This window comes from Semicossyphus pulcher, unplaced genomic scaffold (assembly GCF_022749685.1).
Source record: "Semicossyphus pulcher isolate SPU_LCO1_2020_fin unplaced genomic scaffold, fSemPul1.0.p SCAF_18, whole genome shotgun sequence".
NCBI classification, from domain to species: domain Eukaryota; kingdom Metazoa; phylum Chordata; class Actinopteri; order Labriformes; family Labridae; genus Semicossyphus; species Semicossyphus pulcher.
Genome location: NW_027211691.1, coordinates 1,347,263 through 1,367,228, shown reverse-complemented (window position 1 = coordinate 1,367,228; position 19,966 = coordinate 1,347,263). Strand labels below are relative to the sequence as shown.

Genomic DNA, 19,966 nt, shown 5'->3' with positions numbered 1-19,966 from the left:
TTCTTAGAAATAATCTATAACAACATCTATAAACAAGACACCACTAATGTTTCCAGAGTTCAGATCAGCCTCTCAGCAGTGTGAAGGTTACTGACCGTGGATCTCCAGCTCGTTGCTGAACGCGTCAGCTTTGAATCCACTCAGCCAGGGCGAGTACTCCTTCAGGTTCCCGGGCTCCTTCTGAATTCCTCTCATGGAAGCTGCCAGCTCTTCCACCTGCTTCAGCATGCTCTTGTCCTTCCTCTTCTCAAACAGCTTGCTGCCTCTCGAGCCCAGCACTTTCTCCACATCTTTGGAAAATTTCTGCAATGAAAACCAAAATAACAGTAACATGAAATATTGTTGCTGAGGAGCTGAATGTTCACTGTTGAAGGCTGTGTGCTCTTAATACAAAATAAAAAGTCTCCAAAAGCCCGAGATGATGTCCTGAAATGTTTTATTTGTCCACAAGATTTTCAGTTTACTGTCAAAGAGGAAAAGAACCAGAAGATATTCACACTGTAGATTAGAATTTGAATGTAAACATTCTATCAAAGAAAAAGAAACTCAAGATCAAAGCAAAACACATGATCAAAGCAAAACACATGATCAAAGGAATGATGTCATAGGTCATTTGCAAAAGTTTATAAAAGGCAGCTCTTCTGCCAGTCAGAGGTATATTGCTCAGCCTTATTTGATATATATTATTATATATAGCGATATATATAGCCATATCATATCAGCCTTGAGAGAGAGTAATCTTCATCATACCAAACAACAAGCTAAGCGAAATGGAGCAAGACAGAAAGCCAAAAGGAAAGGCCAAAAGAGTTCCAGCAAAACCGAAGCAGCAAAATTCGGAAGCAGAAACTCAGACCACACAGCAGCAAAGTAACAATAAGGCAGAAACTCAAACTGCAAAGGTGGTCAATGAGTTGAGGGAGTCAATCAAGAATAAGACTAGAAAAGTTCTTGAACAAGACTATGAACAGCTGCATGAGGCATACTTAGCCAGAAAGAACAGGTCTAATAAGGAGCTGGAGCAGGAGCGATCAAAGTACTCGCTTCTCCAAGAAGAACTGGAGAAATCTGAAGCCAATTTCGCTGCCCTGAAGAATGATCCTGAGGTCCTCGCTGTCAGAAAGCAGGTTGACGTCCTTACGCGAAAACTGGAGAAGGAAGTCAAGGCCCATGCAGACACAGTGATGCAGAACCAGGAAGTGATTTCCAACCTAAGGGCTGAAAAGGAAGACCTCCAGCTCCAGCTTGACTCTGAGCAACAGAGTAAAAGAGAATGTGAGGAAGCAAATGAAGCACAGAAAGTCCTCCAGGAGAGCCTCACAGCTCAGCTCCAGCAGATGCAGGACACATGCAAGCTTCTCCAAGACGAACAGGAGAGCACCAGAGTGACTTGGAATGAAGAAAGCCAAAAGAATGACGCTGAGATCCTCACTGTCAGACTGCAGATTGACGTCCTTCACAATGAACTTGAGAAGGAAGTCAGGTCTCATGCAGACAAAGTGTTGGAGAACCAGCAAGTTATCAAGAATTTGACTGCTGAAAACAAAGCCCTCTGTAAGAAGATGGAGGAGATCTGTACCATAAACCTCACCACTATGGAGAGGGAAAGTCTTTATTTAAGAGCGGTAGAGGACCTGAAAAATCTGCTTAGCATCCAGACCTCACTCAACCTTAAGCTTTGCAATGACCTCAAGGCTGAGAGAGAGAAACATCTGCCTCCCCAAACAGCTATCACCAACTGTGAGGAAAAGCATGGAACTGAGCCATGCCAGCAGGAGGAGAATGTTATGGACTCTGAAGGTAAGACCTTAAAGCAGGAGTTATCCCTCCCTCAAGCAGTAACTGTGGAACTTCAGGAGGAGGTTGAGGTCCCAGTGACAAAAAAGAAGTCAGCCTGGAAGCGGTTCAGGCACTTTCTGGGGTTGAGGAAACCGCAGAGGTGGAAGAGAAACTCGTCCACAACTGCTGACCCTCACCCCAATCCCTCTGACCCCTCCATAACTCCCATCTAGTCCCACCTTCATCAATCCTCCCCTAACCCCCCACCCCCCTTTGGGTTTTCCCCGGGTTGCTCCGGTTTCCCCAAAATCACAATTTAGTCACCTATATTTCAATAACATCTGAAAAATAAATCACTAAAAATACAAACATAAGATTTCAGCGTCGATGGTTTAATGAGGTTATTAGTATCAATACTGTCAAATTATTAAATAAACCCGTTGTCAAACAGGAACTTGTTAAATAAATATGCTTATTGTCATAAAAGAAGGATATTGAATTAATATTTGGTGAAGAATAATAAAATGTCATGGTATTATCTACACATGCTCATTCTTCATGTAACATAATTCATTAAACTTTACATGATTTTCTGTGAGATATAAGAAACTTTGTTGTTTAAAAGAACAACAAAATAACCAATAAAATGTTAATTTTGAGTGTTGATTAAACCAAAAAAATGGTGAGATCGTGTTTTCTGATACCTACATAAAAGAAAAGGACCAGTTGAGAAAAGATGAAAGAACTATGTGAATGACTGAACAATTGGATGAACCAGCATGTAGGGTTCTTTAATGTGTCTAAATCACAAATAATAGTTACTATAAAAACAGGTGACTGTGGAAAATCTGTTGCTAAGAGCAGGAAGTTAACAGGAGACAACAGAGTACAACCTGTAACATTAAAATGAAGGGTTGGAATATCTTTAACTATAATACAGTCATCTGGTCTCAAAACTGTACAAATAATAGTTAACAGTATTGTAATCACAATGATTAAATACTTAACAACTTAATAGTTGAAGTGAAATCCAAATTAATTTCCCCTCAGTAATAACTATGTATTGTAATATACAGGCGATTTCTGCCCATGTTCCTCTGCTTGATTGTCACTGTTCAGGTTCTGCAGAGGAGAGAGCTTTAAATGGGTGGCATTCTCAAAAGTTAACATTATGACAAATCAAGTGAAAATCTAATACCTCAACAAAGTTACACTGTTGCTAAAAAATGCTAGTGTCATAAATACCTAAACATCCTACATAACAGTGCGAAATGTCAGGGAAATCCATAAGTTATTAATTTACCATAGTCACACCTGACTAGAAAACCTGATAAGAAAAAATAACCAAAGTAAACTTTAAGTTATTAAAGTGAAGCTTTAAATTTTAGATAATCATACCATACACACCTTATGAAATCCATGATATTTCCGAAGTCAGTAACGGTGATTTCTGCTGTTGGGAATGCCAAGTGAAGTGCATACTTGACCCCAGAAGCCTTTGGCAGCCGAGGCATTGTCTTCAAATTTAATGCCATTCTTTTGCAGGTCACTCTGAAGTGAAATTAGTGTGTGATAACAGGTAGTTTCGTTTTAATCCTAATATGAAATCAGCGGAAAATTATTTTATGTAAACCATTGTAGAGGGCTCTAATTTTGAAATTCCATTTAAATTTGAGAATGAAAAGTCGCTTTTATTTTGAAATCAGTTCTTTCACGCTGTTACCGTACCGCCGAGCATATATGCGCACTCCAACTCCACTCCTGGCTTGACTGTGTTATTTGAAGTGGAGGCTGGCTTGACTTCAGTCTTGTGTTGATGATGGGAGAGTCGGGCCGCTGCGTAAAGTCTTCTCCAGCACATCCCAAAGATTCTCAATGGGGTCAAGATCTGGACTCTGTGGTGGCCAGTCCGTGAAAATGATCCCTGAACCACTCTTTCACAATGGCATTGTTATCTTGGAATATGTCCGTGCCATCAGGGAAGAAAAAGTCCATTGATGGAAAAACCTGGTCATTAGTCAGCTGACCAACATTGCTGAACCTCGACCTGACCAACTGAAGCAACCCCAGATCACAACAATGCCCCCACAGGCATGTACGGTAGGCACCAGGAACGATGGGTGCTTCACTTCCTTTTTTTTACGATTTGATTTCACCAAACGATTTCTCCGATCACGATCAATCAAGATTTTTTTTTGCGACCACATTTCTTACTTGAAGATGATGGTTCGCCTCTATCCTTCCAGGTTTTAATAATGCGTTGGACAGTTCTTAACCCAGTTTTAGTAGTTTCAGCATCTCCCTTGTCGTTTTCTTTGTTTGATGCAGGCCAACGATTTCACCCTCTGAAACAGAGTCAAATCTTCTACCCGACCACAGGATATGTCTTCTAGCATGGCTGTTTAAGAAATGAGAGGCAACTTACTGCATCAGTTAGGGTTTAATAACTTGTTGCCAGCTGAAATACATTAATCACTGCAGTCATTTTCCATTGGAAGGCTCCAATTACCTATGTGCTTAGTTAAATCCAGGTGGTGACTTTTTTTTGGCCAGGCCATGTATGTTCCTTAGAAAAAGTAAAAAAACACCTGTACCAATACAGATACATTTGTCTTTGACAGGTATATCAGGCGAGCTCTCAGGCTGATAAAACAGCTGCTTTAATTATGCATACATGACTTGAACCACTGGGTTCCCTCCGGGGTCTCCGGCTTCCTCCCACAGTCCAAAGACATGCTCGTTAGGTTAATTGGTGACTCTAAATTGCCCATAGGTGTGGGTGTGAGTGCGAAAGGTTGTCTGTCTCTATGTGTCGGCCCTGTGATTGACTGGTGACCAGTTCAGGGTGTACCCCGCCCTTCGCCCAATGACAGCTGGGATAGGCTCCAGCCCCCCGCGACCCTGAACAGGATAAGCAGTATAGATAATGGATGGATGGATGGATGGACTTGAACCATTTGCTTCACCACACCCTCAGATACAGGACGCATGTTTTAGATATAACCTAAGCTGAAGCAGTGTTCTTGTTTGGCCCAGTGAGTATGCACATTTTGAAAAGCATTATAGTTTTCAGCATCTGCCTGTAGCAAGGTGGAAAATATTGGATATTGGCAAAAGTCTATTGTGTAAAAAACATTTTCACTGTGCAGAAAAGTCATGGAAAAACAACCTCAATAAATTGGCAACTCATTTTAGAAATGATTTAATGTAAAAAAGATAAAATAAAATAAAGTGTAGTTTATCTTTAACCTCTAAAAGGTGACTTTATTTAATTCATCTGCATTCTAAACGTCTCTCAGTATATGACTGCAGAAAGTCTTCAGCAGAGCTTTCTGAAGAATTTCAGACAGAAGTCTTTCATGAGTTCTGCTTTCGTTCTTGCAGCAGCTGTTTCCTGCCTTTCATCAGACAGGTTAACATCTCACAGTTCAGAGGTAACGACACTTCTGCTCTCAGAACAGCTTTATATTTAAAGCCTCAAGTTAAATGGAAAAAAGCTACAGAATTGGTTCCAAACGACGAACAGTGACTAAGCATTTTAATGAGTCATACTTTGTCACCATCTTTTAGAACATGCATAAAGTATTCAGGTAAGATGTCGCTCTTCTCTGGTTTATAATGAAGTTCTTTCTTCATACCTACGTGAACAATTTCACAGACGTTCCTCTGACTTTTTATTCAGCAGAAATGAAGTAAACTGTCTGAACAAAGCTTACTGGAAGAACTAAATGGAACACAGCCGTCAATAGCGTCTTAACCTGCTATGACAAGTAGTCGGGCCATGTCAAGTATTTATACAGGTGTTTAGGATCCAGACTCCATTCAGCTCCGGACAAACCAAATCCTGATCACTGACCAATCCAAGGAGCATCCATACCACAGGAAGATCAGCTCACCAAGCCTCCTCCTGTGTCAGCTGTCTCTGCCCGCTGAGGGATCATAGTATTTTTGTTCTGAAGCTGGTGACTGCTACAGGTGTGTTTTTGGTACCTGAATGGAACAAAGAGGGATGTGGCCAGCTCAGTTTGAATATCCAGGCATCATCACTTAAAGGAGCAGTGTCCCCTCACAGTTTATTTTGTCCTTTGAGGGCTTCTGTAGAAACATGTCCGGGCAACATTTGTGCTCTACAGCTGTGTCCCAATGCAGGGGCTGCATCCTTCGCTCTCGAACCTGCGCTCTCTGAAGACGTACAAAGTTAATTCCAAGACCATGAACAACGCTACGATTCTTAAACTCAGGTGATTGTAGTGGTATATATAGCTAGTAGATAGCCCTAAATCTCTGGAACTTTGATCACTTTATACCCTCACTACCTGCTTTGCTTAAAGGAGCAGTTCACCACTGTAAAAAGCCCCTGTCAATCAAAGCTGGTGTTCTCTGTAATTGATCAAAGCAATAATATTAGAAATTGGCGCCATAGCTGTGGAGAAAGTTGTATAACCAGCTCGTGGTTTCACCCATTCTACAGTCCTACAACACCCAGCATGCATTGCGCCCCTCGCACTGAAAGGAACGGCCAGCGAGAGATGTTGGAGGCAATGGCTCAGAGCGGGACGGAATCTGAATTACGATGAGAATATACTGGTGGATTGTCTAAAAATCTCTGGTCTGCAGTCTACATTTCAAAGCTGACGATTTTGAACGAGACATGACATCAGAGGCGGGCGTCCTAGATTGAGGAAGGTTAGTTTAGGGAGCTCCCTGGCCTCCGCCAGATGAAGCGTTTTACGTAGTCTGGCGGAGGTTTTCCAGGGCCCATTGGAGAAGCGGATAGCGTCCTCCAAAGGCACAAATGCATTTCTTTCCTACCATAATGGCATTAGCTCCCCATAACTGTATGACAGGACGGAGGTTGAAAATCAGCGAACTGGCCCTTTAAGAGCTGCAAATGTCTGCCCTCCACTCTGGTTCACACTGAAATATCTCAACAACTACTGATTTGATTGCAATGAGAATCTGTTCAGACATTCATGGTCCACAGAGGATCACGAATACCTTTAAGACCTTCAGAGAGTCTATGGATCTGACAGTTCTGGTTCTGGTGAAAAATCTCAGTGAGCATTAGATTGATAGCAGTGGAACATAGAACAGATATTTATGTTTATTACAGGATGATTTGTGATGACTTAGTGATAAAACAATCTGACAGTATTACAATTCCCAAACTCCAGACTTAGAGGTCTTTATTCTTAGTTAATTGTATCACTGACGTATGAAGACAATCCTTGAAAATGAGTTTTCACATCTAAAAAAACCAAACATTTGACATCACAGGGATCTTTTAAAGATGAACAAACACACGTCCCAAACTTCCTCACCAGCACATTCCCCTCATTCTAGACACATTTCTCTTCACCTGTGTTGAGACTGATGTTCAGTTATAGTGCACGATTACTTCTCAGACCCAGGGCTCCCAGCCCACCCAGACTCTGCCGAGCACATTGGGGTCCATGGCCTGGTCCAGCAGACAGTCCACCTGCTTCTCCACCGACAGGCCGGCAGCTGGAAGCCGAGCTCGGATGTTGTGCTCCTCAGAGCCCAATGCCACCGACTGCATCCCAGTGAAGGCGTCGCTCTTCTCGTGGCCCAGCTTCAGCTCCTCACTGACAAAAGAAAACAACCGAATTATGTTGTTTTTTTTGTAGACCTTGATGGATCAAAGTGCGTCCAGGCTCAGATTGTTATTCTAAGTGTGTGACAACATTTTTTTTAACCACAAACAGACGTTACATCGCTCTCTGCAAACACACCAGACTCCATTGACAATAACAGTGATTTTACCTCACAGGACACACACTTTGCTCGTCTAGAGCTGCCTGGATTAGTTTTTTGTATTGTGAATATTAAGATGTGATGATGTACCTGGTTATAACAGCTGGATTTGCTCCTTCTAGTTTTCTCCTGGCAAAGTTCACCTTCTGGAGAGGATACCAGTTGATTTCTTTGGTGTTCACGTTCTCCGTCCACGTGCCTCCTTTCTTCAGCTGCTTCAGCTCAAAGTTCTGTGAAACAGCAAACATCATCATTAAAGTTTATTTACTGTATAAAAGGTCAAAGGTCGTAACTTAAAGATATAATAAAAACTGTAGCGACAAATGAGCAGATTCAGACCAAATGTTTTGTCTGTATCACTTCTTATAATCTACTGACATCCCTGAGGTTGTCTTCTTTATGTGCCTGTTAAACACTTAAAGATTATAAAGGACTGTTTAATGGGATCTTTGTGGGAGCAGTGATTTTACCTTCCAGTCCAGAGACGGCTCCTTCACAAACACGTCCATGGTGTTGAGCAGGAGGTCGGGTTTGGCCCTGTAGGCTCGGAGGGAGTGAACCATTACGCTTTGGATCAGACCCGACTCCTTCAGTGGCTGCATCAGATTCACAAACTGCCGAGTCAGCCGGAAAGGCATGAGCTCCGGCACGGGGAGGAACTGAGAGAAGACACAGAGTTACATGGAGAGGAGATGGTTGTGTTTCTTTTCAACAAGGTGCTTTTCACAGATGGGTGCAGTCCCTCCTAAGAACCACTTAAAAATTGTGCAATTTCAGCCATGCAAGCACTGAAACAATGGATGAAGATGCTGGTTTGCCATACTTGAGATCTTTTCAGACTAAAATATCTAAACATTTATAGTACATGAGCATGACTGACCTGTGTGGCCGAGCCGAATGCATGACCGAAGTCGATGCCGATCATGCCTCCTGTCTCCATGTTGATCATGAAGTTGGACAGGTGGCGGTCTCCGATACCCAGAATCCAGTGGCTCACACACAGCAGAGCGTGAGAGCTGATGAAGTGAGAGCGCAGGGACAGGAAGGCCTCGGGGCTGTTACACATCTTCAGGAATGCTCTCCTGGAAATTAAGGGAAAGTCCAAGTGTCCAGTTTTGTTTTTGAGATATTTATTACATATAAAAGATATCACACAGAGATGAAACTTACTTCAGGAGATCACTCGGCCAATGCTGCAACACTTTTAAAAAGTTGCTGACGGTCTCGGCACGTTTGGCTTTCCTGGTAATACATAACAATGTAAAAACAATTATTATTTATCCTTTTAACCAAATACAGAAGTCAGAATACAAGAGGCATCCTACATTTATTTTAGGGACACCAACACTCACCTGTAAGCCGGAGGGTAAAGAGCTGCAGTGTTCTTTTCTTTTGAAAACGTGGAGAGCCACTTACTGAAGAGTTCAACAGACCTTTAAGGAAAACCAAACAGAATTATGTTATGTCTGTGTCACAGAACACAAGAACGTGCACCAGCAAGAAGCTTTAGTATATATAGACAAAATTGCCGACACGTTTACACGATAAAAGATCACGTTTCATAGACATCACTGTCCTCTGCATGTCTGCATGTGAAGTATAAATATCACACTGTACCTGTATCTGCCCCTTTTAAGGGTGTTAAACACAATTCTTCTGAATGAGAACTGTTTTCCTCTGAAGATTATTCAATATTTTAAATTATTTGTTTAATTTAAGAGAGGACGAACTTCCCCGTCAGCAGCACCTCACGATCTTTAAAGTCGAGTTTGAGTTCTTTAATGTTTGTTTTTCTGACTGTAAAAGATCATCCTCATCTAGCTTGAATAAATTAGATATCAAATAGATAATTATTGATTTAATGACTCTTGTAGTTTGTTTTTGGGCTGCTATTTTGCCCATGTTGAATGAAAAGTCAAATCATTTCATAATGTTTAATGTGAGGCAGCTCTCCAAATCCTCCATGAATCAGCATCCCTACATGCATTAAAACGCCATTCTATTCCAGTGCCTGTTGAAGTTCAACACAGTCACCCTCGTTCTACTTAATGAGGCACTGATTAGGTTATCACCTCACCAAATCTCACTTAATGACGAAAAGTATAAAAACCCACTGTTGTGGTCATCAGTATCCTCTTGAAATAGGATGAGTTGGATGGCAAAAACAGTGACTACTGACCACTCCAGAGAGAGTCCAAAAGAAAACTTTTGAGTGAGGAAAGGACGGGTGCAATTCTGGCTTGACTGGCAGAGGGTTGCAGGGAGCATCACGTTGCTTCCATCCTTAAAATTTCAAAGACGGCAGTTCATAAGCATAAAGTCAAGCAGCAGACACGGGACAACAAAGCTACAGACGGCAGAGGGCGAAAACGACTCCTCGTCACGGGATGACCACCAACTCATTTGAATTGACAACATCAGCAGGATGACATTAAGTGACCTAGAAAAAGAATAGCAAACAGCAGCCTTATTTTTTTTTTGCCGTATTTGGAGTTGAAATCTATTCTGCTCAAAAAGATCACACTGGGTCATAATAAAATTATTGATATTCAATTAAGAGATGCAGCCACTGGCAGAGTAACTGCGTCCAAACTGTACAAATTACTGTGTCATCAATTCTGTGATTGTATCGCATCTACACTAGCCTAATGGGAGGATGACCTGGGGGTTCGTCTCACAACAGAGCAGTGGAAAGCAATATTGAGTAGATCAAACTATCTTTCAAAGTGTGTGAGGTACAAAGTAATTCAAATGAAGATTTTGTGGAGGTCATATATCACCCCACAGAAACTGAACAAAAGGAACCATAGAGTTTCAGATTGGGGCTGGTGTGGCTGTGGGGTCACTGGCACTTTCATGCACCTCTTTTGGCACTGCCCAGAGGTCCAGAGATTCTGGATTAATGTAAAAGATTTTTTGAGTAAAATATTGAATGTAACTTTAGCATTATGTCCCACAGTGGGTCTACTGGGAAGTCAGGCAGTTGGAGTAATGTCAAAAGAACTACAACACCTGATTGGATTGGCTTTTCTGTCAGTGAAACGGACAATACTTATTAAACAGAAGGTGAGGAAACTGAATTGTTTTAACAAAGCTGGCTTAAAGATTATTTGGAACTGGTATCTATGGAGCACGCAGCATCACTCCTTGAAGGTCTTGGCAGTGGCCGCAGAGGTTTTATGAGCCTTATTACATCAGCTTTGAATAAAAGGCCTTGATGGCAGTTATACAGGAAAATGTGTGTTTATCATCCTGAACAGAGTTTTGTTTGCACAAACCCTTTGATATTCAGATTTTGAACAAATTTCATGTATGTATGCACATAGGTATATGTATAATAATTTTTATTTTATTTTACTATCCTTTATCTTTTTTAGATACATTTAAAAATATGCACCCTCAACCTCCTGTTCCAAGTTCACTTTACTCTCTATCATACCTCTTTGTAGCACTGCACATTTTGCAAACCATCAGGTGGTGTAAAAAGTTTTAACAGCTCTGCAGGAGAGAGAGAGAGTGAAATGTATATACTGACCCCACTGCCCTTGGCTCTTCCTCTTTAGTCATGGTGCTATACAGGAACTCCTTCAGGGTGCAGGTGTTCTCCATCCATTCAATCAGGCCAATCCTGGAGGGCAGTGAAAGCAGTGAATTAAGGTTTGTAAAGTTGTTCTTCATAGAATTCTTTCAGGATTCATTTGAGACATCACTTAGAATAAAATCATCATGAAAGCAGAAAACTGTGAGGCCTCTATCAAACATTGATCTTGTTCTAATTCACTCCTCTCTCAGTGTCTGAGTTTGAGTACCTGGTGTTGATGGGAATGACCTGATACGTGCGCAGTTGCAGGCCTCTGTGCGTGCAGGCGGCGTCATGACTCAGCAAAATGTTCATGACAGAAAAAAGCTGCTCGATGCGCTGGTCCTGACGGAGGTCCTCTCCACCCTTCACCAGGAACGGGTGATCCTGCTCGTCATCCCCTCGGATGATCAGACGTTTGGGACGGCGAATGGACGACATCACCTTTACCTGCAGGACAGAAATACACACCAACTCACAGAACTGTGCGCTGTGTTCTGTTTTGCAGTGAAGAACATTAAAGGCGTACCCTCTCATCAAAGCCCGTTATTTTAGCATGATACTCCGGCAGAGGTTTGGATCGGCCGTCATATTGTCCTGCAAACAGGAAAGAAATCTTCATTAGTGATCAATTACAGACCATAATAAACACAGAAATTAGTAGAAATAATCTATAACAACATCTATAAACAAGACACCACCAATGTTTCCAGAGTTCAGATCAGCCTCTCAGCAGTGTGAAGGTTACTGACCGGGGATCTCCAGCTCGTTGCTGAACGCGTCGGCTTTGAATCCACTCAGCCAGGGCGAGTACTCCTTCAGGTTCCCGGGCTCCTTCTGAATTCCTCTCATGGAAGCTGCCAGCTCTTCCACCTGCTTCAGCATGCTCTTGTCCTTCCTCTTCTCAAACAGCTTGCTGCCTCTCGAGCCCAGCACTTTCTCCACATCTTTGGAAAATTTCTGCAATGAAAACCAAAATAACAGTAACATGAAATATTGTTGCTGAGGAGCTGAATGTTCACTGTTGAAGGCTGTGTGCTCTTAATACAAAATAAAAAGTCTCCAAAAGCCCGAGATGATGTCCTGAAATGTTTTATTTGTCCACAAGATTTTCAGTTTACTGTCAAAGAGGAAAAGAACCAGAAGATATTCACACTGTAGATTTATAAAAGCAGCTCTTCTGCCAGTCAGAGGTATATTGCTCAGCCCTTGATATACATATAATTACATATAGCCATATATATAGCCATATTATATCAGCCTTGAGAGAGAGTAATCTTCATCAGTTCCAGTTTATTTGAGGACTTTCAGTCAGGATTTAGAGTCCACCATAGCACTGAGACAGCCCTTGTGCGAGTTTCAAATGATCTACTTACTGCTTCAGACAGAGGACTTCTCTCTGTACTCGTCCTGTTAGATCTTAGTGCCGCTTTCGACACGATAGACCATCACATCCTGTTACAGAGATTAGAACATTTAACTGTCATTACAGGATCTGCATTAAGTTGGTTTAAATCTTATCTATCAGATCGATCTCAGTTTGTTAATGTTCATGATGTGTCCTCTATGCACACCAAAGTTAGTCATGGAGTTCCACAAGGTTCTGTGCTCGGACCGATTCTTTTTACCTTATATATGCTTCCTCTGGGTAACATCATGAGGAAACACTCCATTAATGTTCATTGTTACGCAGATGATACTCAATTATACTTATCTATGAAGCCAGACGAAACCAATCAGCTATCTAAACTAGAAGCATGCCTTAAGGACATAAAGATCTGGATGACTAGAAACTTTCTGCTACTTAATTCAGACAAAACTATTATTATTATTATATATATATTATTATTATTGTGCTCAGCCCAAAACACCTTAGAGATTCTTTCTCTAATGATATAGCTGCCCTAGATGGCATCAGCCTGGCATCCAGCACTACTGTTAGGAATCTGGGAGTTCTGTTTGATCAGGATATGTCCTTCATCTCCCACATAAAACAAATATCAATGACAGCCTTCTTTCACCTTCACAACAAACATCAGACACATCCTGTCTCAACACGATGCAGAAAAACTCGTCCATGCATTCGTTACTTCCAGGTTGGATTATTGTAACTCGTTACTATCAGGCTGCCCTAATAAGTCACTAAAAACTCTGCAGCTGGTACAAAATGCTGCAGCACGTGTGCTGACAAGAACTAGATCACATCTCTCCTGTATTAGCCTCTCTGCACTGGCTTCCTGTAAAATGTAGAATAGAATTTAAAATCCTTCTTCTTACTTACAAAGCTCTTAATGGTCAGGCACCATCATATCTTAAAGAGCTCATAGTGCCATATTACCCCTCTAGAACATTGCGCTCCCAGGATGCAGGCCTGCTTGTGGTACCTAAAGTCTCTAAGAGTAGTGTTGGAGGTAGAGCCTTCAATTACCAGGCCCCACTCCTCTGGAACAATCTACCAGTCAAGGTCCGGGAGGCAGACACCCTCTCTTCTTTTAAGACTTAAAACTTTCCTCTTTGATAAAGCTTATAGTTAGGGCTGGCTCAGGCTGGGACCAGCCCAGAGTTATGCTGCTCTAGGTTCAGACTGCCGGGGGGATCTGACACACCAAGCTTCTGACTCTCTCTGACTCTCTCTGACTCTCTCTCTCTCTCTGACTCTCTCTCTCTATGACTCTCTCTCTCTCTCTGACTCTCTCTGACTCTCTCTCTCTCTCTCTGACTCTCTCTCTCTATGACTCTCTCTCTCTCTCTGACTCTCTCTCTCTCTCTGACTCTCTCTCTCTCTCTCTCTGACTCTCTCTCTCTATGACTCTCTCTCTCTCTCTGACTCTCTCTCTCTGACTCTCTCTCTCTCTCTGACTCTCTCTGACTCTCTCTCTCTCTGACTCTCTCTCTATGACTCTCTCTCTCTCTCTGACTCTCTCTCTCTCTCTGACTCTCTCTCTCTCTCTGACTCTCTCTGACTCTCTCTCTCTCTCTCTCTCTCTGACTCTCTCTGACTCTCTCTGACTCTCTCTCTCTATGACTCTCTCTGACTCTCTCTGACTCTCTCTCTCTCTGACTCTCTCTGACTCTCTCTCCCTCTCTCTCTCTCTCTCTCCCTCTCTTTCTCTGTCATATTAATGCAGCTCATTAACTCTGTATCTTCTGGTCCCATTAACATTACTAACCACATATCTTCCCGGGAGTTCTCGTGCTCCCTTGTCTTGAAGGTTCCTGAGGATCGTTGCTGCAGACCACCTGCTGCTGTGGACCTGCTCGACTGCAACAACTACTAACATCAGCCTTCCCCATAGTATCATTATTGTTGCTGCTAATGCTAATAGTAGACCTGTTGACTTCAACTGTTACAATTACGATTACCTCAGCCTTTATCATTACTCTGCTTCTCTCGCTAATTTATTTATTTATTTATTTATTTAGCCAATCTTCACCCTAGTCTACCACTATTATTGGCATTGTAACCATAAGTATGTGTCTGTTGTTGTTCATGTAACAAGGACATATGTTGTTGTGGTAACAAGGACATATGTTGTTGTTGCTCTCTTTGCCTGTCTCTATCCTGCATCTCCTTCTATCCCATGTTCGGCCCATCCAGTCGAGGCAGATGTTCAACATGAGTCTGGTTCTGCTCGAGGTTTCTGCCTGTTAAAAGGAAGTTTTTCTGCCAATGTGCCGAATGTTGCTAAGTGCTACTCATGGTGATTCATGTTGGGCCTCTCTTTAAATAACACAACAAAGAGTCGGTCTAGACCTGCTCTTTCTGTAAAGTGTCTCGAGATAACTCTGGTTATGATTTGGCGCTATACAAATAAAATTTGATTGATTGATTGATCATAACAAACAACAAGCTAAGCGATATGGAGCAAGAGAGAAAGCCAAAAGGAAAGGCCAAAAAAGTGCCTGCAAAACCGAAGCAGCAAAATAACAATAAGGCAGAAACTCAAACCAAACAGGTGGTCAATGAGTTGAGGGAGTCTATCAAGAATAAGACCAGGAAAGTTCTTGAACAAGACTATGAACAGCTGCATGAGGCATACTTAGCCAGAAAGAACAGGTCTAATAAGGAGCTGGAGCAGGAGCGATCAAAGTACTCGCTTCTCCAAGAAGAACTGGAGAAATCTGAAGCCAATTTCGCTGCCCTGAAGAATGATCCTGAGGTCCTCGCTGTCAGAAAGCAGGTTGACGTCCTTACGCGAAAACTGGAGAAGGAAGTCAAGGCCCATGCAGACACAGTGATGCAGAACCAGGAAGTGATTTCCAACCTGAGGGCTGAAAAGGAAGACCTCCAGCTCCAGCTTGACTCTGAGCAACAGAGTAAAAGAGAATGTGAGGAAGCAAATGAAGCACAGAAAGTCCTCCAGGAGAGCCTCACAGCTCAGCTCCAGCAGATGCAGGACACATGCAAGCTTCTCCAAGACGAACAGGAGAGCACCAGAGTGACTTGGAATGAAGAAAGCCAAAAGAATGACGCTGAGATCCTCACTGTCAGACTGCAGATTGACGTCCTTCACAATGAACTTGAGAAGGAAGTCAGGTCTCATGCAGACAAAGTGTTGGAGAACCAGCAAGTTATTAAGAATTTGACTGCTGAAAACAAAGCCCTCTGTAAGAAGATGGAGGAGATCTGTACCATAAACCTCACCACTATGGAGAGGGAAAGTCTTTATTTAAGAGCGGTAGAGGACCTGAAAAATCTGCTTAGCATCCAGACCTCACTCAACCTTAAGCTTTGCAATGACCTCAAGGCTGAGAGAGAGAAACATCTGCCTCCCCAAACAGCTATCACCAGCTGTGAGGAAAAGCATGGAACTGAGCCATGCCAGCAGGAGGAGAATGTTATGGACTCTGAAGGTAAGACCTTAAAGCAGGAGTTATCCCTCCCTCAAGCAGTAACTGTGGAACTTCAGGAGGAGGTTGAGGTCCCAGTGACAAAAAAGAAGTCAGCCTGGAAGCGGTTCAGGCACTTTCTGGGGTTGAGGAAACCGCAGAGGTGGAAGAGAAACTCGTCCACAACTGCTGACCCTCACCCCAATCCCTCTGACCCCTCCATAACTCCCATCTAGTCCCACCTTCATCAATCCTCCCCTAACCCCCCACCCCCCTTTGGGTTTTCCCCGGGTTGCTCCGGTTTCCCCAAAATCACAATTTAGTCACCTATATTTCAATAACATCTGAAAAATAAATCACTAAAAATACAAACATAAGATTTCAGCGTCGATGGTTTAATGAGGTTATTAGTATCAATACTGTCAAATTATTAAATAAACCCGTTGTCAAACAGGAACTTGTTAAATAAATATGCTTATTGTCATAAAAGAAGGATATTGAATTAATATTTGGTGAAGAATAATAAAATGTCATGGTATTATCTACACATGCTCATTCTTCATGTAACATAATTCATTAAACTTTACATGATTTTCTGTGAGATATAAGAAACTTTGTTGTTTAAAAGAACAACAAAATAACCAATAAAATGTTAATTTTGAGTGTTGATTAAACCAAAAAAATGGTGAGATCGTGTTTTCTGATACCTACATAAAAGAAAAGGACCAGTTGAGAAAAGATGAAAGAACTATGTGAATGACTGAACAATTGGATGAACCAGCATGTAGGGTTCTTTAATGTGTCTAAATCACAAATAATAGTTACTATAAAAACAGGTGACTGTGGAAAATCTGTTGCTAAGAGCAGGAAGTTAAAAGGAGACAACAGAGTACAACCTGTAACATTAAAATGAAGGGTTGGAATATCTTTAACTATAATACAGTCATCTGGTCTCAAAACTGTACAAATAATAGTTATCAGTATTGTAATCACAATTATTAAATACTTAACAACTTAATAGTTGAAGTGAAATCAAAAGTAATTTTCCCTCAGTAATAACTATGTATTGTAATATCTTTGAGACAAGACATAGGTAAAATGTAACTTCAATGTAGAGTATTTTTCTATTACAGCCCCGATTAGACTCCAATGTGTAACAGGGGTTGAACACACAGCTGAGTGTGCAGAAGCTTTCAGTAATAGGGGTCGTTTTAATAACATGAACAAGAAGCAATGCCAATGGGAATCGGTGGTAATTTTCGCAAGCTAAGCTAAATGTCTTAACCTTGGTGGAAGCTACTTAGCCTAGCTTTCAAGCATTTCTTTTTCTAATGGAAGGAACTAAAATTAAAATCAAATGCACTAAAGTGACAGATGTGTTAAATTCCTAAAAGTAACCTGAGCTGGTTGAAAGGGGAAATAAAAACAGTTCACACAGCTCGTGTCAAAAGCAGACCGTAGAAGCATTCTGTAAAATATCAGTCACCCACCCAGAGGTCCAAAGGAGGCTATGATACTGTAGTTTAGAATAAGCAATCTGAGAATTTGGACTTTTTTCCCCTTAAAAATGTACTCACAGGGATTACTCTGTGACTAATCAACTACTTGTTGCAGCTCTAAATCTCTTTGCTTTACAAAAGAATAACAGATGAAAGCAAAGTACAAACCCTGATGAATTTCTTGCGAAACATCCCGTGTCCGTCAGTGTTTTCATCCCCGAGTGACGAATGCATCTCCTCGTACATGCGACCCATCCGCGTCTTGTCAAAGCTCGGTTTCTCCAGCTCATTTTTCACACCATCCCACCAGTCCTGTGTGGAACAAGGAAATATAATCAACGACAGACACACAACATTACTGTGGGTGGCAGCTAATAATGAAAAGGTTGAACATGTTACCCTAAAAATCATGTCAGGGTTCGTCAGCTGCTGCAGAGCGTCCACAAACTTCTTCACAGCTCCGCCTTTATCCAGCAGACTCCTCAGCCTGGTCACACAGACACACAAGAGTTTAAGAGCAGATGTTTACAATATGCACATTTATCAACTGAACAACCAGTAAAATCTGTATCTAATGGATCTCTTTTTATCTTTAACTGATCTCAGGGAAGCAAAGGGATCAATGTGGAGTTTAATTTGATTCAGATATCTGATCAAAGACTCAACAGAAACATTAAATTGTCACATTCCCCATGATCATCCCTGGGCAAATTAGCCAAATTAAATCTATATTTTATTCAAATAATCTATTTACCAGATCAGATTACTTTGTGATTTCCAGGAGAGCAAAATGTTTCTCACGTAGAGAGAAAAAACATCTTTTGATTTAGTGTTTAAACACAAATTCTTTTAATGAAGAGTTTTTAATGATCTTCTTCTAACTGTTGACTCAGGGAATTCTGCTATCACGCCTTGAACAGTGTGTGGGCATACAGGTACTGCCCTCAAATGGTTTCAGTCGTACCTGACAGATAGGAGTTTTTCGGTGCACTTAGGTGAATATCCGTCAGTTGCGGCCCCACTTACTTGTGGGGCCCCTCAAGGCTCCATTTTGGGCCCTATCCTCTTTTCATTGTATATAACTTGATAAACAAATTAGTTAAGACTCTCAGCCAAGGTAAAGGCCCGTCTCTCTCCCAAAGATCTTGAGAGAGTTATTCATGCTTTAATTAGCTCTCGGCTAGACTACTGCAATTCTTTGTATGTGGGCTTAGACCAGTCGTCCCTCCGTCGCCTGCAGTTAGTGCAAAATGCAGCCACTCGTCTATTAGCTGGTAAAAGAAAGCGTGAGAACATAACACCAGTACTGGCCTCCCTCCTGTCAGTTCTGGAATTGTTTTTAAGATTTTCTTGCTTGTTTTTAAGGTCTTAAATGAGCTGGCACCACCTTATCTAGCAGAACTCCTGCATCTGCATACTCCAGTTAGAGTACTTAGGTCGACAAACCAGTTGCTCCTGGATGTTCCCAGATCTAGACTTAAAAACTGTGGCGACCGAGCATTTGCGGTGGCTGCCCCTTATCTCTGGAACAGCTTACCTGTTCATGTAAAAACTGCTCAGACCCTAGAAACCTTAAAGTCCCTGCTGAAGACACACCTCTTCTTGTTGGCGTTCGAATTGAGTTGAGTCTGACACCTTGTTGTTTTATTGTTCTTCTTTTATTCTTATCTGTTGTTTGTACTTTGTATTCTTTGAGCCTGTTCAGCACATTGGCCAACTGCAGTTGTTTTAAATGTGCTATACAAATAAAGTTTGACTTGACTTGACAAATTACAGACTTATTGTCTCATAAAGAAAAGCAAACATCCATCTGTTACCCTGTTCAGCGTTGCGGGGGGCTGGAGCCTATTCCAGCTGTCACTGGGCGAGAGGTGGGGTTACAGCTGGACAGGTCACAGAGACAGACAACCTTACACGCTCACGTTCACACCTACAGGCAATTTAGAGTCACCGATGAACCTAACAAGCATGTCTTTGGACTGTGGGAGAAAGCTGGAGTACCCTGAGGGAACCCTATGTGCACAGGGAGAACATGCAGACTCCACACAGAAAGGCCCGCTACGCCTGTGTACACTCAGGAATATTATCATTAACTCCAGAGACCAACAGGTTTAATGTCTCTACAGAGGGACAGACATTTTTTCGTGGGAGAGGTGAAATTTAGAATGAGGTACCTTTTTTGGGTTTGTTGTGCGGTCTCTGAAGACATAAATTTAGTGTATTTAAGTTGATTTCTTTCGGTTGGACATCATTTAAGCAACGTTTTAGAGAGGGAAGCTTTTGTGTAGCAGGGTTTGTTTTGCCAAGTTTAGGAGAGAAGGCAGAACATTTTCTTAAAGAGACAATCTCGAAGATTTTAATTTTTGTGCTCTTGAGCGCCTCCCGCTCGTTGTGATTGTAACTCATTGTCACTAACTGGGCGCCGCTTCCACAAATGTCGCCACAGACACCCTGTCCATGATAAAACTATATACTGCAAATGCAAAGGCTTTCATCAGTGGGC

At 41.8% G+C, this 19,966-nt stretch overlaps 1 protein-coding gene across 1 annotated transcript in view; it reads right to left on the bottom strand.

The window, feature by feature from the left end:
• Nucleotides 1-6,830: 6,830 nt before the first annotated feature.
• The window catches only part of prkdc (protein kinase, DNA-activated, catalytic subunit), a 49,556-nt gene continuing 36,420 nt past the window's right edge, over nucleotides 6,831-19,966 (bottom strand). Inside the window, exons 75-86 of the mRNA XM_069667813.1 lie at nucleotides 17,863-17,950; nucleotides 17,632-17,775; nucleotides 11,887-12,094; nucleotides 11,664-11,731; nucleotides 11,364-11,584; nucleotides 11,090-11,182; nucleotides 8,907-8,987; nucleotides 8,725-8,796; nucleotides 8,435-8,636; nucleotides 8,025-8,213; nucleotides 7,645-7,784; nucleotides 6,831-7,385 (exon numbers count right to left, since the gene is read on the bottom strand). Of these exons, the coding sequence (XP_069523914.1) occupies nucleotides 7,181-7,385; nucleotides 7,645-7,784; nucleotides 8,025-8,213; nucleotides 8,435-8,636; nucleotides 8,725-8,796; nucleotides 8,907-8,987; nucleotides 11,090-11,182; nucleotides 11,364-11,584; nucleotides 11,664-11,731; nucleotides 11,887-12,094; nucleotides 17,632-17,775; nucleotides 17,863-17,950 (1,711 nt within the window). The 3' untranslated portion in view covers nucleotides 6,831-7,180. The remainder of the gene's footprint in view (nucleotides 7,386-7,644; nucleotides 7,785-8,024; nucleotides 8,214-8,434; nucleotides 8,637-8,724; nucleotides 8,797-8,906; nucleotides 8,988-11,089; nucleotides 11,183-11,363; nucleotides 11,585-11,663; nucleotides 11,732-11,886; nucleotides 12,095-17,631; nucleotides 17,776-17,862; nucleotides 17,951-19,966) is intronic.